A 20,620-nucleotide genomic window follows, 5' to 3' on the forward strand; every position below is an offset into this window, starting at 1 on the left:
CATTTTCAGATCTGGGCTAAGGAAATGCGTGTGTTTGTTATAATGTTGATATTTTTCCGCTGACTGTTGACATGCGAAATACAGCTCGCATTTTGAGCACTTTAAAGGCATTAGAGCCGATAGAGCGCGTGCCAGGTGGACTTGACGGCGCGCGCGTGAGGCGGTTCTCTCGATTGCTGATTGGCTGACAGGCTGCTGACGTAAATCATCTACTATAATTACTACAGTAAAACAGTTATGTTTTGCATTTAGTGCAATGGTGTTGGATACAGTTTGTGTCTGGATTTGTGTTAATACTTCATGTATTGCTTCAATGCTTATATTAAGGTGATGAGATGCTTCGGTAAGGTTTTTACCATAGTTTTTACATGGCTTAAAAGTAGAACAGATATTTAATTCAATATCTTAAATGTAAACGTATGTAATAGTATTACTATGGTACATTAATTATGTTATTTTTGTTATTCGGCTTTAAAAAATCAGCATTTACTCACTCTTTACATGATGCAAACTTCACTTGAGTTTTTTTTATATTGAACACAAAAGAAGATATTTTGAAAAATGTTGCAAACCGGTAACTATTGACCTATATTGAACATTTTTTCAGACTATGGATGTCAATAGCTTCACGTTTCCACCATTTTTCAAATTATTTTTATTAAAAATGTTGAGGCTTTGTGAAATAATGATAACATTGGAGCATTAATTGAATGCATATGTCCTGTTGAGCAATGAATTTGAGGAAGCATGATATTTTTATTTGACAGAGGAAAAAAACATGATTGAACAAACAGCAGACCCTTGGCCTCCTCCACTGGACCAGCTCCATCTTCTGATCTAAATGCCTTTTAAAAAGAGTTTGCAGGACTTAAAAATAAAAAAATAAGTGATAATGGTGTAAATTTCGCTTCTAATCTTCAGTTTAGCAGTTCAGTTCTTAAGCATTTTATAGGACTTGTTATTTAAGCACTTTAAGCACTTGTTATTGTTTAGAAGAAAACACTTTATTTGACATAGTACTTTTAAATAAATGATGCAAAGCATAATCTCATATCTCAGTCTCAGTTTCCCAGTTTTTTTGCACTTTAAGCTCTTGTTACTTTATTTTTGTTATTATCGTCAGTATTTTAAGTCCGTCCGTGCAGTTTATATATATATATATATATATATATATATATGGGCAATTCCATGCAAATGTCAACCTTGCCATAAAAAATAATTTAGTTTTCACCAAAATAGAGAAATCGTTTCTACATTTTTTGTGTTAGCAAGTTTTTTACAGTACTTTAAAAATACTCGTAAATGTATCTGTCTGTATTTCAAACTATTATATTTAATTTGCCAAAATCACACAAGTGGCAATTTCACAGCTGTCACATCCATAACGGAAATGTGTCACATCCATAACGACACTTTTTCTTCATAAATGCAAAAATGTCAAATAAAATGAAATCAATCATTTTAATTCGATAGTGAGCCAACTCATACCTGTTTGATGAGCATTGTGTCTTTTGGATTGTGCAGTTTAACTGTCAGAATTTCTAAATAATCTGTTATCCACTGTAAATTCGCAAACTTTTTTTGTCACATCCATAACGCATGTTTATTTTCCTAATTTAAAATATAAAACATGTTTACATATTGATATTTTTCTGCTCCCAGAACTCTGTGGTGAGCTGTTTTGGAAAATATAAACAGAAGTTTCGATATAATGTCAACATATACTTTCTGTGTGAAATTACGTTTTGAGTTTTTACAGCAAATGTCACATCCATAACGCTGGAATTGCTCATATATATATATATATATATATATATATATATATATATATATATATATATATATATATATATATATATATATATATATATAGTTTTTATCTAAACATATATGCATGCATGTGTGTATTTACATATACATAATAAATACACACAGCACACACACACACACAATATGTCAAAACAAACTTATTTTGGATGTGATTAACTAAAAATGTAAAACATTAAATAAATATACTGACTTTTTCTCTTTAATTTAAGGTTTGCAGTGCAAATGACATCCTCCTCACAAGTCTCTCATATAATGTATCTACTAAAAGACTGAAAATATTACCATGCAAACTGTATTGTAAATAAATAATATAAGCTTTATTAATATTAATAATTTCTTTTATTTCAGACTCTTAGTTCTAAACGAAAAACATAACAAATCACAAAATATAGAAGAAATCTGTTTATATTATGTTTAATATAGTCTATTGTCTATTTAGCATTGTCATTAAAGTTCATGACAGCACTATAAAACCTGAATGAAAATATATTTACACAATAAATAGACTCAATGATGGTCTTTTAAAGCTTGGTCAATTTTCATTTTGGCATAATAATACTAGCTCATATTTGTGATTTGACAATTGACGTCACAAGAGACCCTCTCAAATACAGCAGCCCACCAGATCGCACGTCCGCCTGCCTTGATGTAATAGGATCATTGCTGCTTAAACTTTAACCCTTGACCCTTGAGCACTGATGCCATTACCCTAAATCAGCAAATCCAATCGAGTGTTTTCGCTCTGTCCTGATGATATCATGCTGTTCATGTTTGACGAGCTCTTTCTGACCTCACGAAAAACCTTAAAGTGCAAGAGTCAGTGTTGGGTAATCCAGAGAGAAAGATGCAGCCGGAGCCTGGAAAGTGAAGATTCGTGTGTTTTTATCCTGTCTGTCAGCTTAAATCTAATAAGTGTAATTGGGAAATTGTGATGAAGTGAGTCAGAAAGGCAGAAATACACAGACGGACTCAAAGGAGGCTTTAAAGTCAATTCAAGGTAGGGCTGCGGGATATAGCATTTCAGCATCGATATCGCAATGTGTGAGTTCACAATAGTCACATCGTAGGGATCAGCAATGTAGAGTTGGGATTTTAGTTGGCCAGACATTATTTCGTCTGGCTTAGATTTGTCCACCTGTCAGGTTTCAGACGTATGGGGCACAGCATGTGTATTTGGATATAACTCAGTGTTTTGAGCACACTTCGTTATTATTTTTCATGTATTCGTTTGCTGGAAATTAGAACTGAATTTAGAAAGAGTTTTGAAATGAATATTTGCGCTTAACAAACGAAATTAATTATGTATAGGCTAATTGATGTCTGTGTGTACAAGGTTTCCCTATCCACTAGGGATGTAACGGTATTGTAAATACCGTCATACCGCAATATTAATTTTTTCGATATTACCGAAGTTGCATGACTCGGTAAAACTATACGTCTTCTGAGAAAATTTGCTCAGGCGAATGAAGCGAACGGGAGGTAGCGAAAACTACAATTCCCATCAGCCCATGCTTGACCATCATCCCTTGCGGTCTGTTGTCGCTACAGATCCAGTAATGCGGAAATGGAGTGTGCTGCTAGAAGCGGGGATGAAAAAGAGCTGGAAAACTCTTAAGCGGGTGTTGTCGCCGCGCGCGCGTACTGAATAGCGGTGTTGTCGCGCGAGTTCTTATCAGCTGTGTTGTCGCGCGTGTACTGAATAGCGGTGTTGTCGCGCGAGTTCTTATCAGCTGTGTTGTCGCGCGTGTACTGAATAGCGGTGTTGTCAGCACACTTTTCAGATTGATGCAGACATGAGACCTCTATCTTACTCATGGTTTGTCCTCTCAAGTGGGGGAAAGACAATGCACAACGTTACCCACTGCTGTCAACCTGGGCCAAGTCATATCTCTCTGTCCCAGAAACCTCAGTCCCAAATGAGAGGTTTTTTTTTCTGTTGCAGGGGACATTGTAAATACCCAGAGATACCAGCTTTTACCAGATTATATTTATATGATAATTTTCCTTTAAACCCATCTCTATCTAAGTGAGTGAGTGATTAAATGTTGAATGTGATGAGTTTTCAACAATACTAAATTGAAACTTTATTTTTTTAACATGGTTTAATATTTTTTTATTATTAAAATTGAAGTTCCTGTTTCAAAGCTTACAGATAGATGGCTAATTTGTATGTCATTGACACTTTTGGCACTTTTTTGGAGTATTTTCATAAGTTTTGCTTTTTCCTGTAAATGATTCAATAAATACCGTACCGTGACATTCATACCGAGGTATTACCGTACCGTGAAATTCTGATACCGTTACATCCCTACTATCCACGAGAGCAAAAGCGAAAGTCAATCATTTATCTCTCATTCTCGCGCTGCAGACACTCTGTTTAACTGTTTTCTTGCTAGTGAAATGTTCAGTTTTTCCACTTACAAAGTCATGTAAATAGCAAACATGCTTATGGCGCGATGGAACTGGCTCTTAAAGGGAATGGGAGATGAGACTCTGATTGGTTTATTCTCAAAACGCACCTATAACTCATTAAGAGAATAAACTCACCTCTTTTAGACCACGCGCCACGGCGCAAAGCAGATTTTTTTTCCATCCTTATATTATATTCCATCCTTATATTAGCAATAGTTGATTCTGACACGCCCTGTGCTTTGCACTTTGCACATGGACCGTAAAAATAGAGCCCTTAGTGTCATTAATATTATCACGTCTCCTTTTTTTCTCAGCTAGACCAGAATGGCCGGCTAGTTTCCCTTTAGTCTTTGTAAAGCATCCTGTAAAAAATATTCATTTGAAAGAGAAATCTGAGGGTTGCACGGTGGCTCTGTGGTTAGCGCTGTGTCCTTACAGCTGGTTCTAGTCATTTGGCATTTCTGTGTGGAGTTTGCATGTTCTCCCCGTCTTGCGTGGGTTTCCTCTGGCTGCTCCGGTTTCCTCCACAGTCCAAACACATACGCTCTTGGTGAATTGATTAACTAAATTGGCTGTAGTGTATGAGTGTGAATGTAAAAATTCTATTCTACTTATAATAATTCTGATGTTGAATTATTGTGTTTGAGATATATGCTTGCAATCTGTCATATTAGACATTTATTCACTGGTAAAATCAGACATTTGCCATTATCAGATTATATTTAACAATATATAGGCTAGAGTAGTTATACTGAGATTGTAAACATTTATTTTCATGCACAACTGTGGGTTCGCTATGAAAGAAAAAAAAACATATCAAATGCTTGACATAATCATAACTCTAAAATGCGATATGATCATTTAAATGAAGTGCACACTTTCGGTTTCATTTTGACTGCTAAGTGCTTGTTCATACTTCACGCGCTGCTCCCAAACGATCACTCTTTGCCACAAACAGAATACTATTTACAACTGTATTACCTGTTACTCGCAGCATATGCAAGTTCTGTTCACTAAAGTACACGCACGCGCGTCTATCATTAAGTAGAGCGCGAGCGCGACCTCTCTGTGATAACAGCTCACGGTCAGCAGCTCATGTCACGTATGATTTCCCGGTCACGAAAACATCATTATATTAAGACAAAAATGTCATTTTAAGGTGAATTATACCTTATGAATACAGTATGTGACTCATTCACCATCATTTGGAGGTGTCAATGTCACTGAGCAAGTGTGTGAAACAATAAAAAGACTAGTGCAGCCGCCTTTTCTTCTCTCCTGAACTTGAAAATATGATTGACAGAATCGTAGAAATGCTGGATTAAGATCGTCTAGGGCAGGGGTGTCAAACTTAATTCCTGGAGGGCCGAAGCCCTGCACAGTTTAGTTCCAACCCTGCTCCAACACACTTACCTGTAGGTTTCAAACAAGCCTGAAGAACTCAATTAGTTTGATCAGGTGTGTTTAATTAGGGTTGGAACTAAACTGTGCAGAGCTGCGGCCCTTTTGGAACTGAGTTTGACACCTGTGGTCAAAGGGGTCAAATCGAGATCGTGATCTTTTAACAATTAATTGTGCAGCTCTAGTATAGATGTTTCCCAGTACTGGGTTGTTGGTGGAAGGGCATACGCTGTGTAAATCTGGATATGTTGGCGATTCATTCCACTGTGGCGACTCTAAATGAATAATGGGAATAAGCTGAAGGAAATGTATGAGTTCAGAGAGATCTGTGAAGGTGTACTCATTGCTCAGCACTATATGCCATATCAGTGTCATAAATTGCACTTATTTTTATTATTTAGATTGCATTTACAGGACTGTCCCCCTCTTCACATGATCACCTTTCTGTGCTGACATTTAATATTCCTAACATTTAGAGTTATCTCATGACTGTAATATTCAGATTTGGTGTTATTAATATGATCACCTCTCCTGTTTCTTTTCTCAACAGCTAGACCAGAATGGCCGGCTAGTTCCCCTCATTCTCTCTTCCGTTCAGCGTGTGAGGTCAGAGGTCATGGCTGGGGATTGCGGCGTATTCGTGGACTGGTCTCAGATGGGCGATGTGTCTCGAGACGCAGCTCCTGGTAAGACTGAATATAAAGACTTGAAGGAGCTGAAGCAGCATGCGCGCTCAGGCCAATGGGCGAAAAACCACAGCCAGCGCTCTGCCGTTTACCAGCACCTGCTTAAAGCCCTGCCCTGTCGCACAGTCACCCCTGACGCTGAGGTTTACCGTGATATCGTGGGTAATTCCACCAGCAAACGTAATCCATCTGCGTATCCATTACCGGAGTTTGTTGATGGGACTGCAGTGCCGCAGTACTGTCTAAAAGCAGAGTCTATAGGCTCAGTGCATGCTGTGATTTCCTGCGTGGCAGGGCAGTTTCCGGATATCTCACACTGTCCCTCATTGCCTGCTGTGACCGCATTGATGATGCACTGGAGCCCGGATGAAGCTCAATGCTTCGAGAGCGTCAGCCGAATGTTAGCATGCAACGAACCAGGCCGGCGCTTACTAGATCAAACGTTCCTCGCGTATGAATCCGCATGCATGACCTTCGGCGACCTCGTGCATAAATACTGCCCGGCTGCGCATAAGCTGATGGTTGCCACGGCGACGGATGTGCTGGAGGTGTACTCCGACTGGCAGCGGTGGGTTTTCGGAGATCTGCCGTTCAGCTTTGCGGCGCGCGTGCTGGATGTGTTTTTGGTGGAGGGCTATAAGGTGCTTTATCGCGTCGCTTTGGCCATTTTGAAGTTTTACCGCAAGCAGTTTGTGGCCTCCAACTCGGCTCCGAGCAAGCAGGACTCGGCGGCGGTCAGGAGGGACATTCAGACGTTTGTGCAGAGCATTGGGAAGAGCGTGACGCCGGATAAACTGCTGGAAAAGGCGTTTTCTATTCGTCTCTTCAGCCGGAAGGAGATCACGCTGCTGCAGCTGGCCAATGAGAAATCACTGCAGCAGAAAGGCATCACTGTCAAGCAGAAGAGGTAAGGGACGGGTTAGCGTTAATATTTGTAGCCAGTATGAAAAAAAGAACGTTACATGGAAAATCGAATCAGTGAAATGTTAATAATAACATTGTTTTATAAAGGAAATAGAAATGTATTGCTTAAACCATGTGTAACATTAAACATCAATGCTTTATTGCATTAGCTATGTTTCCATCATATAATGCGAATTAAATTTGCGCAAAACTGGAATATCGCACTTGCAGTTGCTTATGTCTGAATGGCTTTAATGCAGTCAAAGGCCTCAAAAACACATGCAAATGATGCATTCTAATCCAATCAGTAAAATGTCAATAATAACTTTGTTTTATAAAGGACTTTTAAATCTAGTTATAACAGATATAAATGTATAAACCATTATATTTAACATTAAACATTAATTTTAACCTTAATATTAATCAAGTATAATAATTAAAGGTCTGCTTCATTTAATAAGACTAGCTAATGTTTAGCTATGTTTCCATCAGAAATTGCTAATTAAATTGACGTGCAAAACTGGAATATCGGATAAAAGATGTGTGAATAAAGCAGCGTTTCCATCCAACGAGCCAAAGCGAACGAAATCGGCCTTTACTGATTAACTGGCGCCAAATATCAACAGTAAAAATGGAATTTACTGCAGTAGGAGACGCTGCGTGAATCTTTTCTATATTTAATAAATGACCTGCCCCTTAGAAGGCAATGCCGACATGCAATGAATGTGTGGTGGCGTTTGAAGTCGTGAGCCGTGGAGCACAGACACTCTGGATTTATACTTTCGCCTGTCGCCTTATCGCGCTCTTCTGCTGCCTGCGCGTGCACCCCACGAAACGTTTTTTATACTTGACGTGTTCGCCATTGTGATATGCTTTAAAACGACAGGGGGCGGTCAAAAGGAGCTGACCGTAAAGTCAGACGGATTAACAGAGAAGTAGGACGTTTCCGGAACCACGTCATATCATTAATATCGTTCAGTATTTTTTAAACTAATTATTTTCATTGTTTTATAAATTAATATAGTGATTATAAAGTTTTATAACTATTCAAGAACTTTTTAATCAAACTTTGATGCATCACTTGCTTTTGTTCATATCTCGGACAGTTTTACCAATTAAACTTTATTAAAATGATAATGACGAGAACATGGGTTGCTCTACAAATATATTTTTTATTATGACAAAAAAACAAGCAAAAAAAAAACGGTACACTTACTAAAAAATACAGATGTTTTTTTAGATTTAGCCTGCTCTATAATTCGCACATTACTGTCTGGCTAGTGTGGCTACATAAATGTTACTTACATGTAGGGCTGCATGATATTTGAGAAATCTGACACTGCCCTGTTTTGTTTTCATTCGGTTTATAATGCGATACGAGTGCAGCTTCAGCTTTGACAGCTCTCTTTAGAAAGAATCTCTCATTTTAAATTGATTGGGGTGGATCTGTATGAGAATGCGTCTGCATCAAACATAATAAACAATCTATAAGCATGGATGAATACAATAAAGAAAATGAAACAAATGATATAAACTGTTTTATTGTTTTTCTGAGAAGTCTAATAGTATTCCGGTGCAGTAATTAAATAATCAGGTGTGAAATAATACTGCATAGTCTTCCAAATGGTGCAATTGCTTATGTCTGAATGGCTTTAAAATCCTCATGCAGTCACAGGCCTCAAAAACACATGCAAATGATGCATTCTAATCCAATCAGTGAAATGTCAATAATAACTTTGTTTTATAAAGAACTTTTAAATCCAGTTATAACAAATGTAAATGTATTGTTTAAACCATTATATGTAACATTAAACATTAATTTTAACCTTAATATTAATCAGGTATAATAATTAAAGGTCTCCTGCTTCACTTAGACAACATTAGCTATGCTTCCATCAGAAATTGCCAATTAAATTGACGTGCAAAACTGGAAAATTGCATAAGAGATGTGTGAATAAAGCAGCGTTTCCATCCAACGAGCCAAAGCGAACGAAATCGGCCTTTCCTGATTAACTGGCGCCAAATATCAACAGTAAAAACGGAATTTACTGCAGTAGGAGACGCTGCGTGAATCTTTTCTATATTTAATAAATGACCTGCCCCTTAGAAGGCAATGCGGACATGCAATGAATATTTAGTGGCGTTTAAAGTCGTGAGACGTGGAGCACTGACACTCTGAATTTTTATTTGCGCGTGTACCCCACAAAACGGTTTTTATACTTGACGTGTTCGCCGTTTTGATATGCTTTAAAACGACAGAGGGCAGTCAAAAGGAGCTGACTCTAAAGTCAGACGGATTAACAGAGAAGTAGGACCTTTTCGGAACCACGTCATATCATTAATATCGTTCAGTATTTTTTTAACTAATTATTTTCATTGTTTTTATAAATTATTATAGTGATTATAAAGTTTTATAACTTCAAGAATTTTTTTTTATCAAACTTTGATGCATCACTTGCTTTTGTTCAAATCTCAATCTACAAGCATGAATGAATGCAATAAAGAAAAGGAAACAAATGAAATAAACTGTTTTATTGTTTTTCTGAGAAGTCTAATAGTATTCCGGTACAGTAATTGAATAATCAAGTGTGAAATATTACTGCATAGTCTTCCAAAGGGTGCAATTGCTTATAACTGAATGGCTTTAAAATCTGCATGCAGTCACAGGCCTCAAAAACACATGCAAATGATACATCATAATTCAGATTCAACATTGCAAATCCTGCGATGTGACTATTGTGAATATCAATGCTGAAAACAATATATTGTGCGGCCCTAGTTACATGTAATTATGTATAATTCATTGTAATTACTATAGTAAGTGCAAGAAACATGTGGAACGACATCACCTTAAATTAAAGGGTTACCCAAAGTATGTTCCCTTTTGAATTTTCAAGATCATTTCAATATTTAAAACGTAGCTTCATTATATTGAATGGAAAGTCTCAGTTTTAGCTCTTTACTACTGTTTAGCGTGTGACTATTTTGTGTTCGCCTATATTTTTCCAATGTTCCTCTTATTTGCTTGTCGTTTTCATCTTCCTAATGTTTCCTACTTCCCTAAATTTAATTTTACTCACATTTGCATCACTGTTGTTTTTTTCATTGTCTTTTTTCCCCCCATTTCTCCTGCTTTCCTCTTTCTGCACTGTCCTTTAGCTCTATCAAAAGGTGGGTGTCTTCATCATCATCATCATCATCATCTTCACACACTTTACTTTTTCAGAATAAACCATTTCTGGCCATTTGTTTATTGTTGTGTTGTAGGTTTACTCATGCACAGTGAATGTCAAATCAACCTAGTTGCTCATCCTCTCATATGATCTCTCCAGGCAGAATGTCCAGCTAGCCGTGAACGCAGATAATTTCAGCTCGGAGATCGTCAGCGCTAAAGAGATCCGAGATATCTGGTCGTGGATCCCGGAGCGATTCGCTTTGTGTCAGCCACAGCTGCTTTTCACCACATCTACACACGGCTGCAGCCTCAATCGGTACACACACACACATGTTTGTTTTTGTGAATTGTGGGGACATTACATATTTTTCCATTGTTTTTATACTGTACAAACTGTATTTTCTATCACCCTACCCCCATCCTACCTCTAAACCCAACCCTTACAGAAAACTACTTTCTGAGAAAAACTCATTCTGTGGGATTTATAAGCTTTTAGAAACGTGGATTTCAGCAGTGTCCTCATATCTTACCACCTTCTTGTAATACCTGTGTCATACCTATGTCTTTACACAGATTTGTGTCCTGATGTGTCACAAAAACACATAGGCACACACATAGACATACTCGCATATCGAACACACAACTCGCACACCACACAAAAAGTCACACAAACTCATAACACACAAACACACAACAAATAACCCACACAAGTACACACACATTATCATTTATAAAGCACGTTTAAAAACTATATAATTGTTAAATACAATCCAAAGGTCTGTACAAATTGAATCTAAGCTATGAAACTAAAACTATATCGACACACATGTAAAAGCTAAAGAATAACAAAAGTGTTAAAGTCTAGATTTAAAAATGACCACAGAAGGAGCAGATCTCACATGATAGGGGAGACCATTGCAGAGTTTAGGGCCAACCACAGACATACAGGCACCCGCATATTACACACACAACTCGCACACACCACACAAGACACACAAGCGACATGCACACAAAAAGTCACTGAAACTCATGACGCACAAATACACACACGAGCAGTTAAAGTCAAAATTATTTGCCCTCCTTTTTTCAAATGTTTCCTAAATATTTTCCACACTAGCTGAACGTACTGAACTCTGACGTCAAACAAACCCGGGTGCGGACCAAAAGTGCTAGTGTGAAAGCACCCTTGACGTCTGCTTGAACTGGAAGCTGCAACCATTTTCAGCCCTTAATTCATTCATTTTCTTGTCGGCTTAGTCCCTTTATTAATCCGGGGTCGCCACAGCGGAATGAACCGCCAACTTATCCAGCAAGTTTTTACGCAGCGGATGCCCTTCCAGCCGCAACCCATCTCTGGAAAACATCCACACACACATTCACACACACACACTCATACACTACGGACAATTCAGCCTACCCAATTCACCTGTACCGCATGTCTTTGGACTGTGGGGGATACCGGAGCACCCGGAGGAGAACATGCAAACTCCACACCGAAACGCCAACAGAGCCGAGGTTCGAACCAGCGACCTTCTTGCTGTGAGGCGACAGCACTACCTACTGCGCCACTGCCTCGCCGTTTCTAGAGAAAAATGAAGAAAACAGTGGGCGTTTCCTTTAAATGAGAAAACAGTGGGCGTGGCTTGTTTTTTCTACTGCGAGCTGATTGGATATTGTAAAGTAGGAAAAAAGGTTTAAGTAGAGTCATTACAACCTAACAGACTCCTCCTGCTCACCATTTCTGTTTGTTGACCAAACTGACAGCTGGAGGGGCGTGGTTAGATATGTTAGCCACGCCCAACACCTAAAACAGAAGTAATCTGAGGATTTAACCGAAAGCAATCAGGAACTGCATTTTCAGGTTTCAATTTGAAGATTACGGGGCGAGGCAGTGGCGCAGTAGGTAGTGCTGTCGCCTCACAGCAAGAAGGTCACTGGTTCGAACCTCGGCTCAGTTGGTGTTTCTGTGTGAGTTTGCATGTTCTCCCTGCGTTCGCGTGGGTTTCCTCCGGGTGCTCCGGTTTCCCCCACAGTCCAAACACATGCGGTACAGGTGAATTGGGTAGACTAAATTGTCCGTAGTGTATGAGTGTGTGTGTGGATGTTTCCCAGAGATGGGTTGCGGCTGGAAGGGCATCCACTGCGTAAAAACTTGCTGGATAAGTTGGCGGTTATTACCGTTGTGGCGACCCCGGATTAATAAAGGGACTAAGCCGACAAGAAAATGAATGAATTTGAAGATTACAAGGGCAAGCAATTTTTTTTCTTAATGACATGCACAGATGAATTGTTCACCTCAAAACTAGCAATGTGAGCTAGTAACATGTGTTCTGATGTCTCATTCAGGTTTTATGCACATTGTGAGGGATATGAGCCGACGCTGTTGCTCATCAGAACTACAGACAGAGAGGTAACTCATTTTTTAAGACTTTTTCAGACATATTTTCACATTCACATTTATTAACACAAACTCAGTTTCATGCTGCAGTTTTGGGAAATTAAATTTATTGTAGACTAGGATTATGGAAGAATAATATTTGTTGTGCGATTATATTCAGTATTTTGTTACGGAAATGACTGCAATAAGTGATATTGTTGTTTTTTTTTACCACAATTTTTAAGCCACTGATTTATAGACCATTTCCATGTGGTCATGCCATTGGCCCATGAACATTTCCTGCTTGTTATCAAACTACTTCATAACTGTAACAAAAGGCGATTCAATCATAACTTAATGTTAAAACATCTGTCATAACTTTATTTATCAATATGTGGCTGTTTTTGGATTCTCGGAAGCTATAGAAATTACAAATTTAAAACAGGAAAATGTTGTGATTGACACTGGTAGTGTAGAATGCACTCTCACCGGCCACTTTATTAGGTACACATTACTAATACTAGGTTAGACCCACTTTTGCATTCAGAACTGCCTTAATTCTTCATGCCATCGATTCAACAAGATACTGAAAATATTCCTCAGAGATTTTGCTCCATATTGACATGATAGCATCACACAGTTGCTGCAGATTTGTCGGCTGCACATCCATGATGCCAATCTCCCGTTCCACCACATCCCAAAGGTGCTCTATTGGATTGAGCTCTGGTGACTGTGGAGGCCATTTGAGTACAGTGAACTCGTTGTCATTTTCAAGAAACCAGTCTGAGATGATTCACGCTCTATAACTTGGTGCGTTATCCTGCTGGAAGTAGCCATCAGAAGATGTGTACACTGTGCTCATAAAGGGATGGACATGGTCAGCAACAATATTAGGGTAGGCTGTGGCGTTGACACGATGCTCAATTGGGACTAATGGACCCAAAGTGTGCCAAGAAAATCTCCCCCACACCATTACACCACCACTACAAGCCTGAACCGCTGATACAAGGCAGGATGGATCCATGCTTTCATGGTGTTGATGCCAAATTCTGACCCGACCATCTGAATGTGGCAGCAGAAATGGAGACTCATCAGAGCAGGCAACGTTTCTCCAATCTTCTATTGTCCAGTTTTGGTGAGTCTGTGTGAATTGTAGCCTCAGTTTCCTGTTCTTAGCTGACAGGAGCAGCACCCGGTGTGGTCTTCTGCTGCTGTAGCCCATCCGCCTCAAGATTGGACGTGTTGTGTGTTCAGAGATGCTCTTCTGGAGACCTCGGTTGTAACGAGTGCTTATTTGAGTTACTGTTGCCTTTCTATCAGCTGGAACCAGTCTGGCCATTCTCCTCTGTCCTCTGGCATCAACAAGGCATTTGCGCCCACAGAACTGCCGCTCACTGGATATTTCCTCTTTTTCTTCATTCTCTGTAAATCCTAGAGATGGTTGTTCATGGAAATCCCAGTAGATCAGCAGTTTCTGAAATACTGAGACCAGCTCGTCTGGCACCAACAATCATGCCACATTCAAAGTCACTTAAATCCCCTTTCTTCCACATTCTGATGCTCGCTTTGAACTTCAGCAGATCGTCTTGACCATGACCACGTTGCTGCCATGTGATTACAAATGTGCATTAACAAGCAGTTGTACAGGTGTACCTAATAAAGTGGCCGGTGAGTGTATACATGTCCTAAGAATAAAAATAACGATTGAAGGTTAAGAGTAACGATGAAACACGATGTAATGATGATATTTATTTTCTTTAAAACGTCTTTAAAATGTGCTTTACCTATGTGGAAGCAAGTGAAGAGGTCATTTCATCCTTAGGGAATTTCCCATGTGTTTTTATAGAGGTTGAAGTTTGTTGAGTAATATGTCTGTGGCTATTTTTGCATGTTGTTTTGGATTGTAAGTAGGTGAACTAGAAAGCTGGGAGGTTGTTCAGTTAGTCTGTGATTGACATGTGTCTCGTTCAATCGTGTTACAGGTCTGCGGAGCCTTCCTGTCCACTGATTGGGAAGAGAGAAAAAGGGGCGGGAACAAGCTGAGCTTCTTTGGCACTGGAGAGTGTTTTGTTTTCAGGGTATGTCACATTGCACATTTATTTTAATTGTTAATATTTAATAATATGGATTGTGTAATATCTACTTGACATCTGTGGTTTGCAGTATACTGAGATTATTATATAAATGATCCACTAGGTGGCGCTGTTTTTATGCTGTTAGACTTAAATGCAGTGCATAAGCTTCAAGTAACTCTCATCCATCATCATCATTTCTTTCTGTAAAGCTCTCAGAGGAATATTTTAAAGCTCTTTGGTGAACTTGAGACTTAATGGAGTTCTTGGTTACATTTCTTCAAATATAAATTTGTTCTAGAATTTCTGTGTAGAAATAACAAGGACACAAATTTCTTTATTCATTCGTTTTTCCTTTGGCTTATTCCCTTATTCATCTGGGGTTGCCACAGTGAAATGCACCGCCGACTTATCCAGCGTATGTTTTAGGCAGCGGATGCCCCTCCAGCTGCAACCCATCACTGGGAAACACCCATACACTCATTCACACACACACATATACTACGGGACAATTTAGCCTACCCAATTGTCCACATGTCTTTGAACTTGGGGAGAACATGCAAACTCCACATAGAAATGCCAACTGAACCAGCCAAGGCTCGAACCAGTGACCTTCTTGCTGTGAGGCGATCGTGCTACACACTGAGCCACTGTGTTTTTATTTAGCAGACCAAAAACAACAACCATGAACAGCATAAATGCACATTGTTTGTGTTTCTAGCCTCTCCAAGCTTTAACCACAACAGGTTCAGATTTCACTTTTACTCTGAGTAACCGCTGAACCACTCTGCAGATTAGTGTTTTCACAAGTCAGGCGGTAATGAAAGGATCAGTTCACTTCCAGGTAAATATTAAATTCTGGTCATTTACTTTGTCATACAAGATGTTCATTTTTTTTCTTCGGTTTAAAATAAAAGTTTTGCATTGTTATTGTTTATAAAAAAATTATTTAACTAAAACATTACCATCCCCTAAGACAGAGGTGGGCAAACTACAGCCCACGGGCCATATGCGGCCCGCTAAACACTTTCATCCGGCTGGCGAGGGAGTTTTTAAAATGCTGCTTCTGAGTAACGGTTTAGATTTAAAATTAGTAAATTGATAATGCAATACAAGTGAACGCCGTATGATGGCAGTATTTCACGCTGTACAGTTAGTGCAACCAGTAGAATTAGAACACACTCTAGCATATTAAAATGCACTCGACTGTTAATGACTAAGAGTAAGTCAGGCAAAAAAAAAAAATTGACTCTGAATTTCGCGTGTTTAAGGAATAATAGACAACAAAATACTTCTTCACCAATATCGGACAGAAAGCGGGCTGCCTAATATGCCTAGAAAGTGTTGCTGTTTTTAAAGACTACAACCTAAGTCGACATTTTTTACGCAAATATTCAAATTATTTTTGATGTGTTAATATGAGATTTCTTCTATTAGACAATATCTTTTCTAATCTCCACTGTAAAAATTACTATATTATTATTATTATTATATTAAGTTTTTTTTTATGATGATTGATAATTAAATATAAATAGCAAATTAATTTCACTTGTAAATATGACTCAATAACAACTATTTAAAAAATGTGTGTTAATGTGACACGTTTCTGTCTGATATTAAATGTTTCATGCACACTGACACTATAAATAAAAGTTATTTTTTGAAGTATTTGACGTGGCCCTTCACGTGTTTTGAAAAACTTGATGTGGCCCTCGGGTCTAAAAAGTTTGCCCACCGCTGCCCTAAGATGATTAATAAATGGTTTTGTGGTTGTCATTACATTGACTTGTTTTAAATTAACAGATGTTAAATGGTGCCTTACTGTACAGAATAAACAAACAAAAAACGTATGAATAGTTACAGAATTTTCATTGTTGTAGAACAGATTAATAAGTCAAATTGTTCATGTTTAAAAGTAAATCACAAAGTTTTCATGAATTTGGTGCTGATAAACACCCACTGCTAGTACAATCTGAATATTCTTCAAAAGCATTCTACAAGTTTTAATAATAAATAATTATTTACTGTTTTAAAGTGCCCCTGAAATCAATATTGTGCATCAGAATGTTCATTCATTTACTAAATGAATTATTCGGCTTATAAGTCTCTTATTTATCAGGGGTCACCACAGCGGAATGAACTGCCAACTTATCCAGCATATGTTTTACACAGCGGATGCCCTTCCAGCCACAAACAGTACTGGGAAACACCCATACACACTCACATTCACACACTATAGCCAATTTAGTTTATTCATAACGCATGTGTTTGGACTGAGGGAGAAACACCTAGAGCAAACCCACGCTAACACGGGGAGAACATTCAAACTCCACACAAAATGCCAACTGACCCAGCCGGGACTCAAACCAGTGACCTTATTGCTGTGATGCGACAGTGCTAACCACTGCGCCACCTTTCATCAGGACATTCATTCATTTTCTTTTTTGCTTGTTCCCTTTATTACTCAAGGGTCGCCACAGCGGAATGAACCGCCAACTTATCTAGTGTATGTTTTACGCAGCGGATGCCCTTCCAGCTGTAACCCATTACTGGAAAACACCCACACAGGCTCATTCACACACATACACTATAGACAATTTAGCTTACCCAATTTCCCTATAGCGCATGTGTTTGGACAATGGGAAGCACTCAGAGGAAACCCACGCCAACACTGGGAGAACATGCAAACTCCACACAGAAATGCCAACTGACCCAGTAAATAGTCAGGAAATGTTCATTCTCGAGCGGAACTCATCCTTTAAATCGGTGTGTGTGTGTGTGTGTGTGTGTGTGTGTGTGTGTGTGTGTGTGTGTGTGTGTGTGTGTGTGTGTTATTTAAAGATTTGCAATGATAAAACAGTGTCTCATGCCGTTTTATACATTAATGCAGCAATCTATTACACAGTCATCCTTCAGACAGTAATTCAAGTGTTTTGTGAAGGGTTTTGTGAAGGTGCTTCCAGTAAACATTCTCCAAAATCTCCTATAGAGGATTCCAGATCTGCCAGAAATCATCAGATATACTGGATAAGTACAAAGGCGTAACACAGATTCTAGTCTACGACTAAGGTGTAGACCCGTTTTACAGTTCAGTAGCTAAAAAACTGGAGATGAGGCAAAAGGTTTACCAATAATCTGCTGAAATAATTTGTGGATTTGTGTTTGTGTGTTTGTTTGTTTGTTTGTGTGTGTGTGTGTGTGTGTTTGTGTTTGTGTTTCAGATGAAGCCAGAGATGGAGCGTTACGAGTGGGTCATTATCAAACACCCAGAGCTGGCCAAATCAGCTCAGTCCGCAGAGGATCAGAGCAGCGTGGAGGACAACGGGACGCCGCACTCTGGAGAAACTCTGGAGAAACCCGCCACTGACTCGTCTCACCTCTCACCGTTCCTGTCCGCTCGACACTTCAACCTCAACTCCAGAAACACGTCCATGTTCATGGCTGGAAACGTCGACTCCATCATTATCGGTGGGTCTGGTATTTCTTCTCCTTCTTGTGTTTATTTTTATTTTTTCTTAATCTTTTCTTATTTATTTCTTTTTTTCTTTTTTTTTTCTTCTTCTTGTGTTTATTTTTATTTATTTCCTTTAATTTTTTCTTTTTGTTTTTATTATTTATTTTTCTTAGTTTTTCTTATTTATTTATTTTTTCTACTTTTTCTTGTTTTTTTCTTATTTCCTTTATTTTTTCTTCTTGTTTTTACTTTTGTTTTTTCTTCTTTTATTTAAATTTCGTTTTCTTCTTCTTCTTCTTCTTCTTCTTCTTCTTCTTCTTCTTATTATTATTATTATTATTATTATTTATAATAATATAAAACTGTGAAGGTTTGAGTTAGGGTTGGAGTAGGGGTAGATCTTATTCATTTATTCATTTTCCTTTGGCTTAGTCCCAGATATATCAGGGGTTGCCACAGTGGAAGGAACTGCCAACTTATCCAGCATATGTTTTACGCAGCGGATGCCCTTCCAGTTGCAACCCAGTACTGGGAAACACTCATACACTCTCATTCACACACATACACTACGGCCAATTTAGCTTACCCAATTCACCTATAGCGCATGTGTTTGGACTTGTGTGGGAAACCAGAGCACCCGGAGGAAACCCACGTCCCTGACATCAATCCAATGACTAACAATACATCTCAACTAAACCTTATTTTTTTATATCCAAGTTTTATATTGCAAAGAGATACAGTTCACAACAGCTGTTAGACATTTTTACAGCAATTTGCCCAAATTAAATTCCCTAATATCAGGGAAAAAAAACTAAAAACAATTGAAAGATTAGTCACGATAATACCGGGCCATTAATAAAAAAAATCTCAACCCTGTTTATGTCTAACATTTAATTCGTAATGGTTTTAAAAGGGTTTTTAAAAGTCTTAAATTTGACTTTATGAAACCATGTAAATGAGAAGTGGGCGTGGCTTATTGTTTCTACTGGGAGCTGATTGAATGTAGTAAAGTAGGCATTTCATTCAGAAAGATCTGGAAAAGGGTTTGGGGAGAGTGATTACAACCTAACAGACTCCTCCTCCTCACCATTTCTGTTTGTTGTCAAAACTGACAGCTGGAGGGGCGTGGTTAAGTATGTTAGCCACACCCAGTACATCAGACAGACCTTGGGCTCTATTTTGACGGTCCATGCGCAGAGCGCAAAACGCAGGGCGCAAATGCTTTCAGGGCGTGTCAGAACGCGTTTTTGCTAATTTAAGGATGGGAAATCTGCCTTGCGCCGCGGCGCATGTTCTAAAAGGGTTGAGTTTATTTTCTTAATGAGTTATAGGTGTGTTTTGAGAATAAACCAATTAGAATCTCATCTCCCATTCCCTTTAAGAGCCAGCTGCGTCGCGCCAAGAGCGCATTCGCTATTTACAGGACGCAAAGTAAGTCTAAGTGGAAAAAATGAGCATTTCACAAGCAAACAGTTAACAGAAAACTGTTAAACAGAGCATCTACTGCGTGAGAATGAGAGATAATGGATCTACTTTCACTTTCGCTCATGGATAGGGAAACCTTTACGCACAGACATCAATTAGTCTATAAATAAATAATTTTGTTTGTTAAGCGCAAATATTACGCACAGACATCAATTAGTCTATAAATAAATAATTTTGTTTGTTAAGCGCAAATATTCGTTTCAAAACTATTTCTAAATTCAGTTCTAATTTCCAGCAAACGAATAAATGAAGAATAATAGCAAAATGTGGTCAAAAACCTGAGTTATATCCTAAAACACATGCTGTGCCCCTTATGGTCTAAAACCTGACAGGTGGACAAATCTAAGCTTGTTTTTAATAAAACAAATATAAATATGGATATAATAAATAATACTGCTAATAATAATAACATTATACAAAAGCAAATTGTTATGAATGAACTGAAAAAGCCTCCCGAGATGAAGAAGGCATAAAAACAGTGGTTTTCATATTTATGTAGGCTAGAAAATAATATGTTTTGTAATATTTTAATCCTTTATATTTATATCCCATATATATTCTTATTATATCCTATGTATATCCTTAATATTTACATTTTTCATATGTAAAGATATTTGCCTATTGCTCTCTTGTGTGTATATTAAGCAGTGTGTAAGTGAGCTGGAGTTTAGACCGGGTTTGTTTTGGTCTCATGAAAAATCTATTATAGATTCTCAAAATAGCAACGCGCCAGCGGTCCGCCTCAGAACGCCTCCCTTTTTAGACCAGAACGCCTATGGGCGCACATATGAGGGCTAATGCATTTGCTATTTAAACAGCGCAGCG

The 20,620-nt window shown here is 38.3% G+C and overlaps 1 protein-coding gene across 14 annotated transcripts in view; it reads left to right on the forward strand.

Moving 5' to 3' along the window:
* tbc1d24 (TBC1 domain family, member 24) overlaps positions 1 to 20,620 on the forward strand; it is a 126,087-nt gene that overhangs the window by 434 nt on the left and 105,033 nt on the right. For 7 of the 14 annotated variants that reach the window (XR_015525317.1, XR_015525319.1, XR_015525318.1 and 4 more), the window contains exons 2-6: positions 6,194 to 7,236; positions 10,565 to 10,723; positions 12,754 to 12,817; positions 14,767 to 14,862; positions 18,078 to 18,324. Coding sequence is in view for 3 of the 14 variants with exons in the window: in XM_087310120.1 (XP_087166246.1) it covers positions 6,194 to 7,236; positions 10,565 to 10,723; positions 12,754 to 12,817; positions 14,767 to 14,862; positions 18,078 to 18,324 (1,609 nt within the window). In the remaining 11 variants the exon portion in view is untranslated. Of the gene's footprint in view, positions 1 to 2,664; positions 2,828 to 6,193; positions 7,271 to 10,564; positions 10,724 to 12,753; positions 12,818 to 14,766; positions 14,863 to 18,077; positions 18,325 to 20,620 lie in introns of those variants that run through there. The other 7 variants (XR_015525323.1, XR_015525325.1, XR_015525326.1 and 4 more) reach the window with 2 other exon arrangements.

This window comes from Danio rerio, chromosome 24 (assembly GCF_052040795.2).
Source record: "Danio rerio strain M-AB ecotype USA chromosome 24, GRCz13ab, whole genome shotgun sequence".
NCBI lineage: Eukaryota > Metazoa > Chordata > Actinopteri > Cypriniformes > Danionidae > Danio > Danio rerio.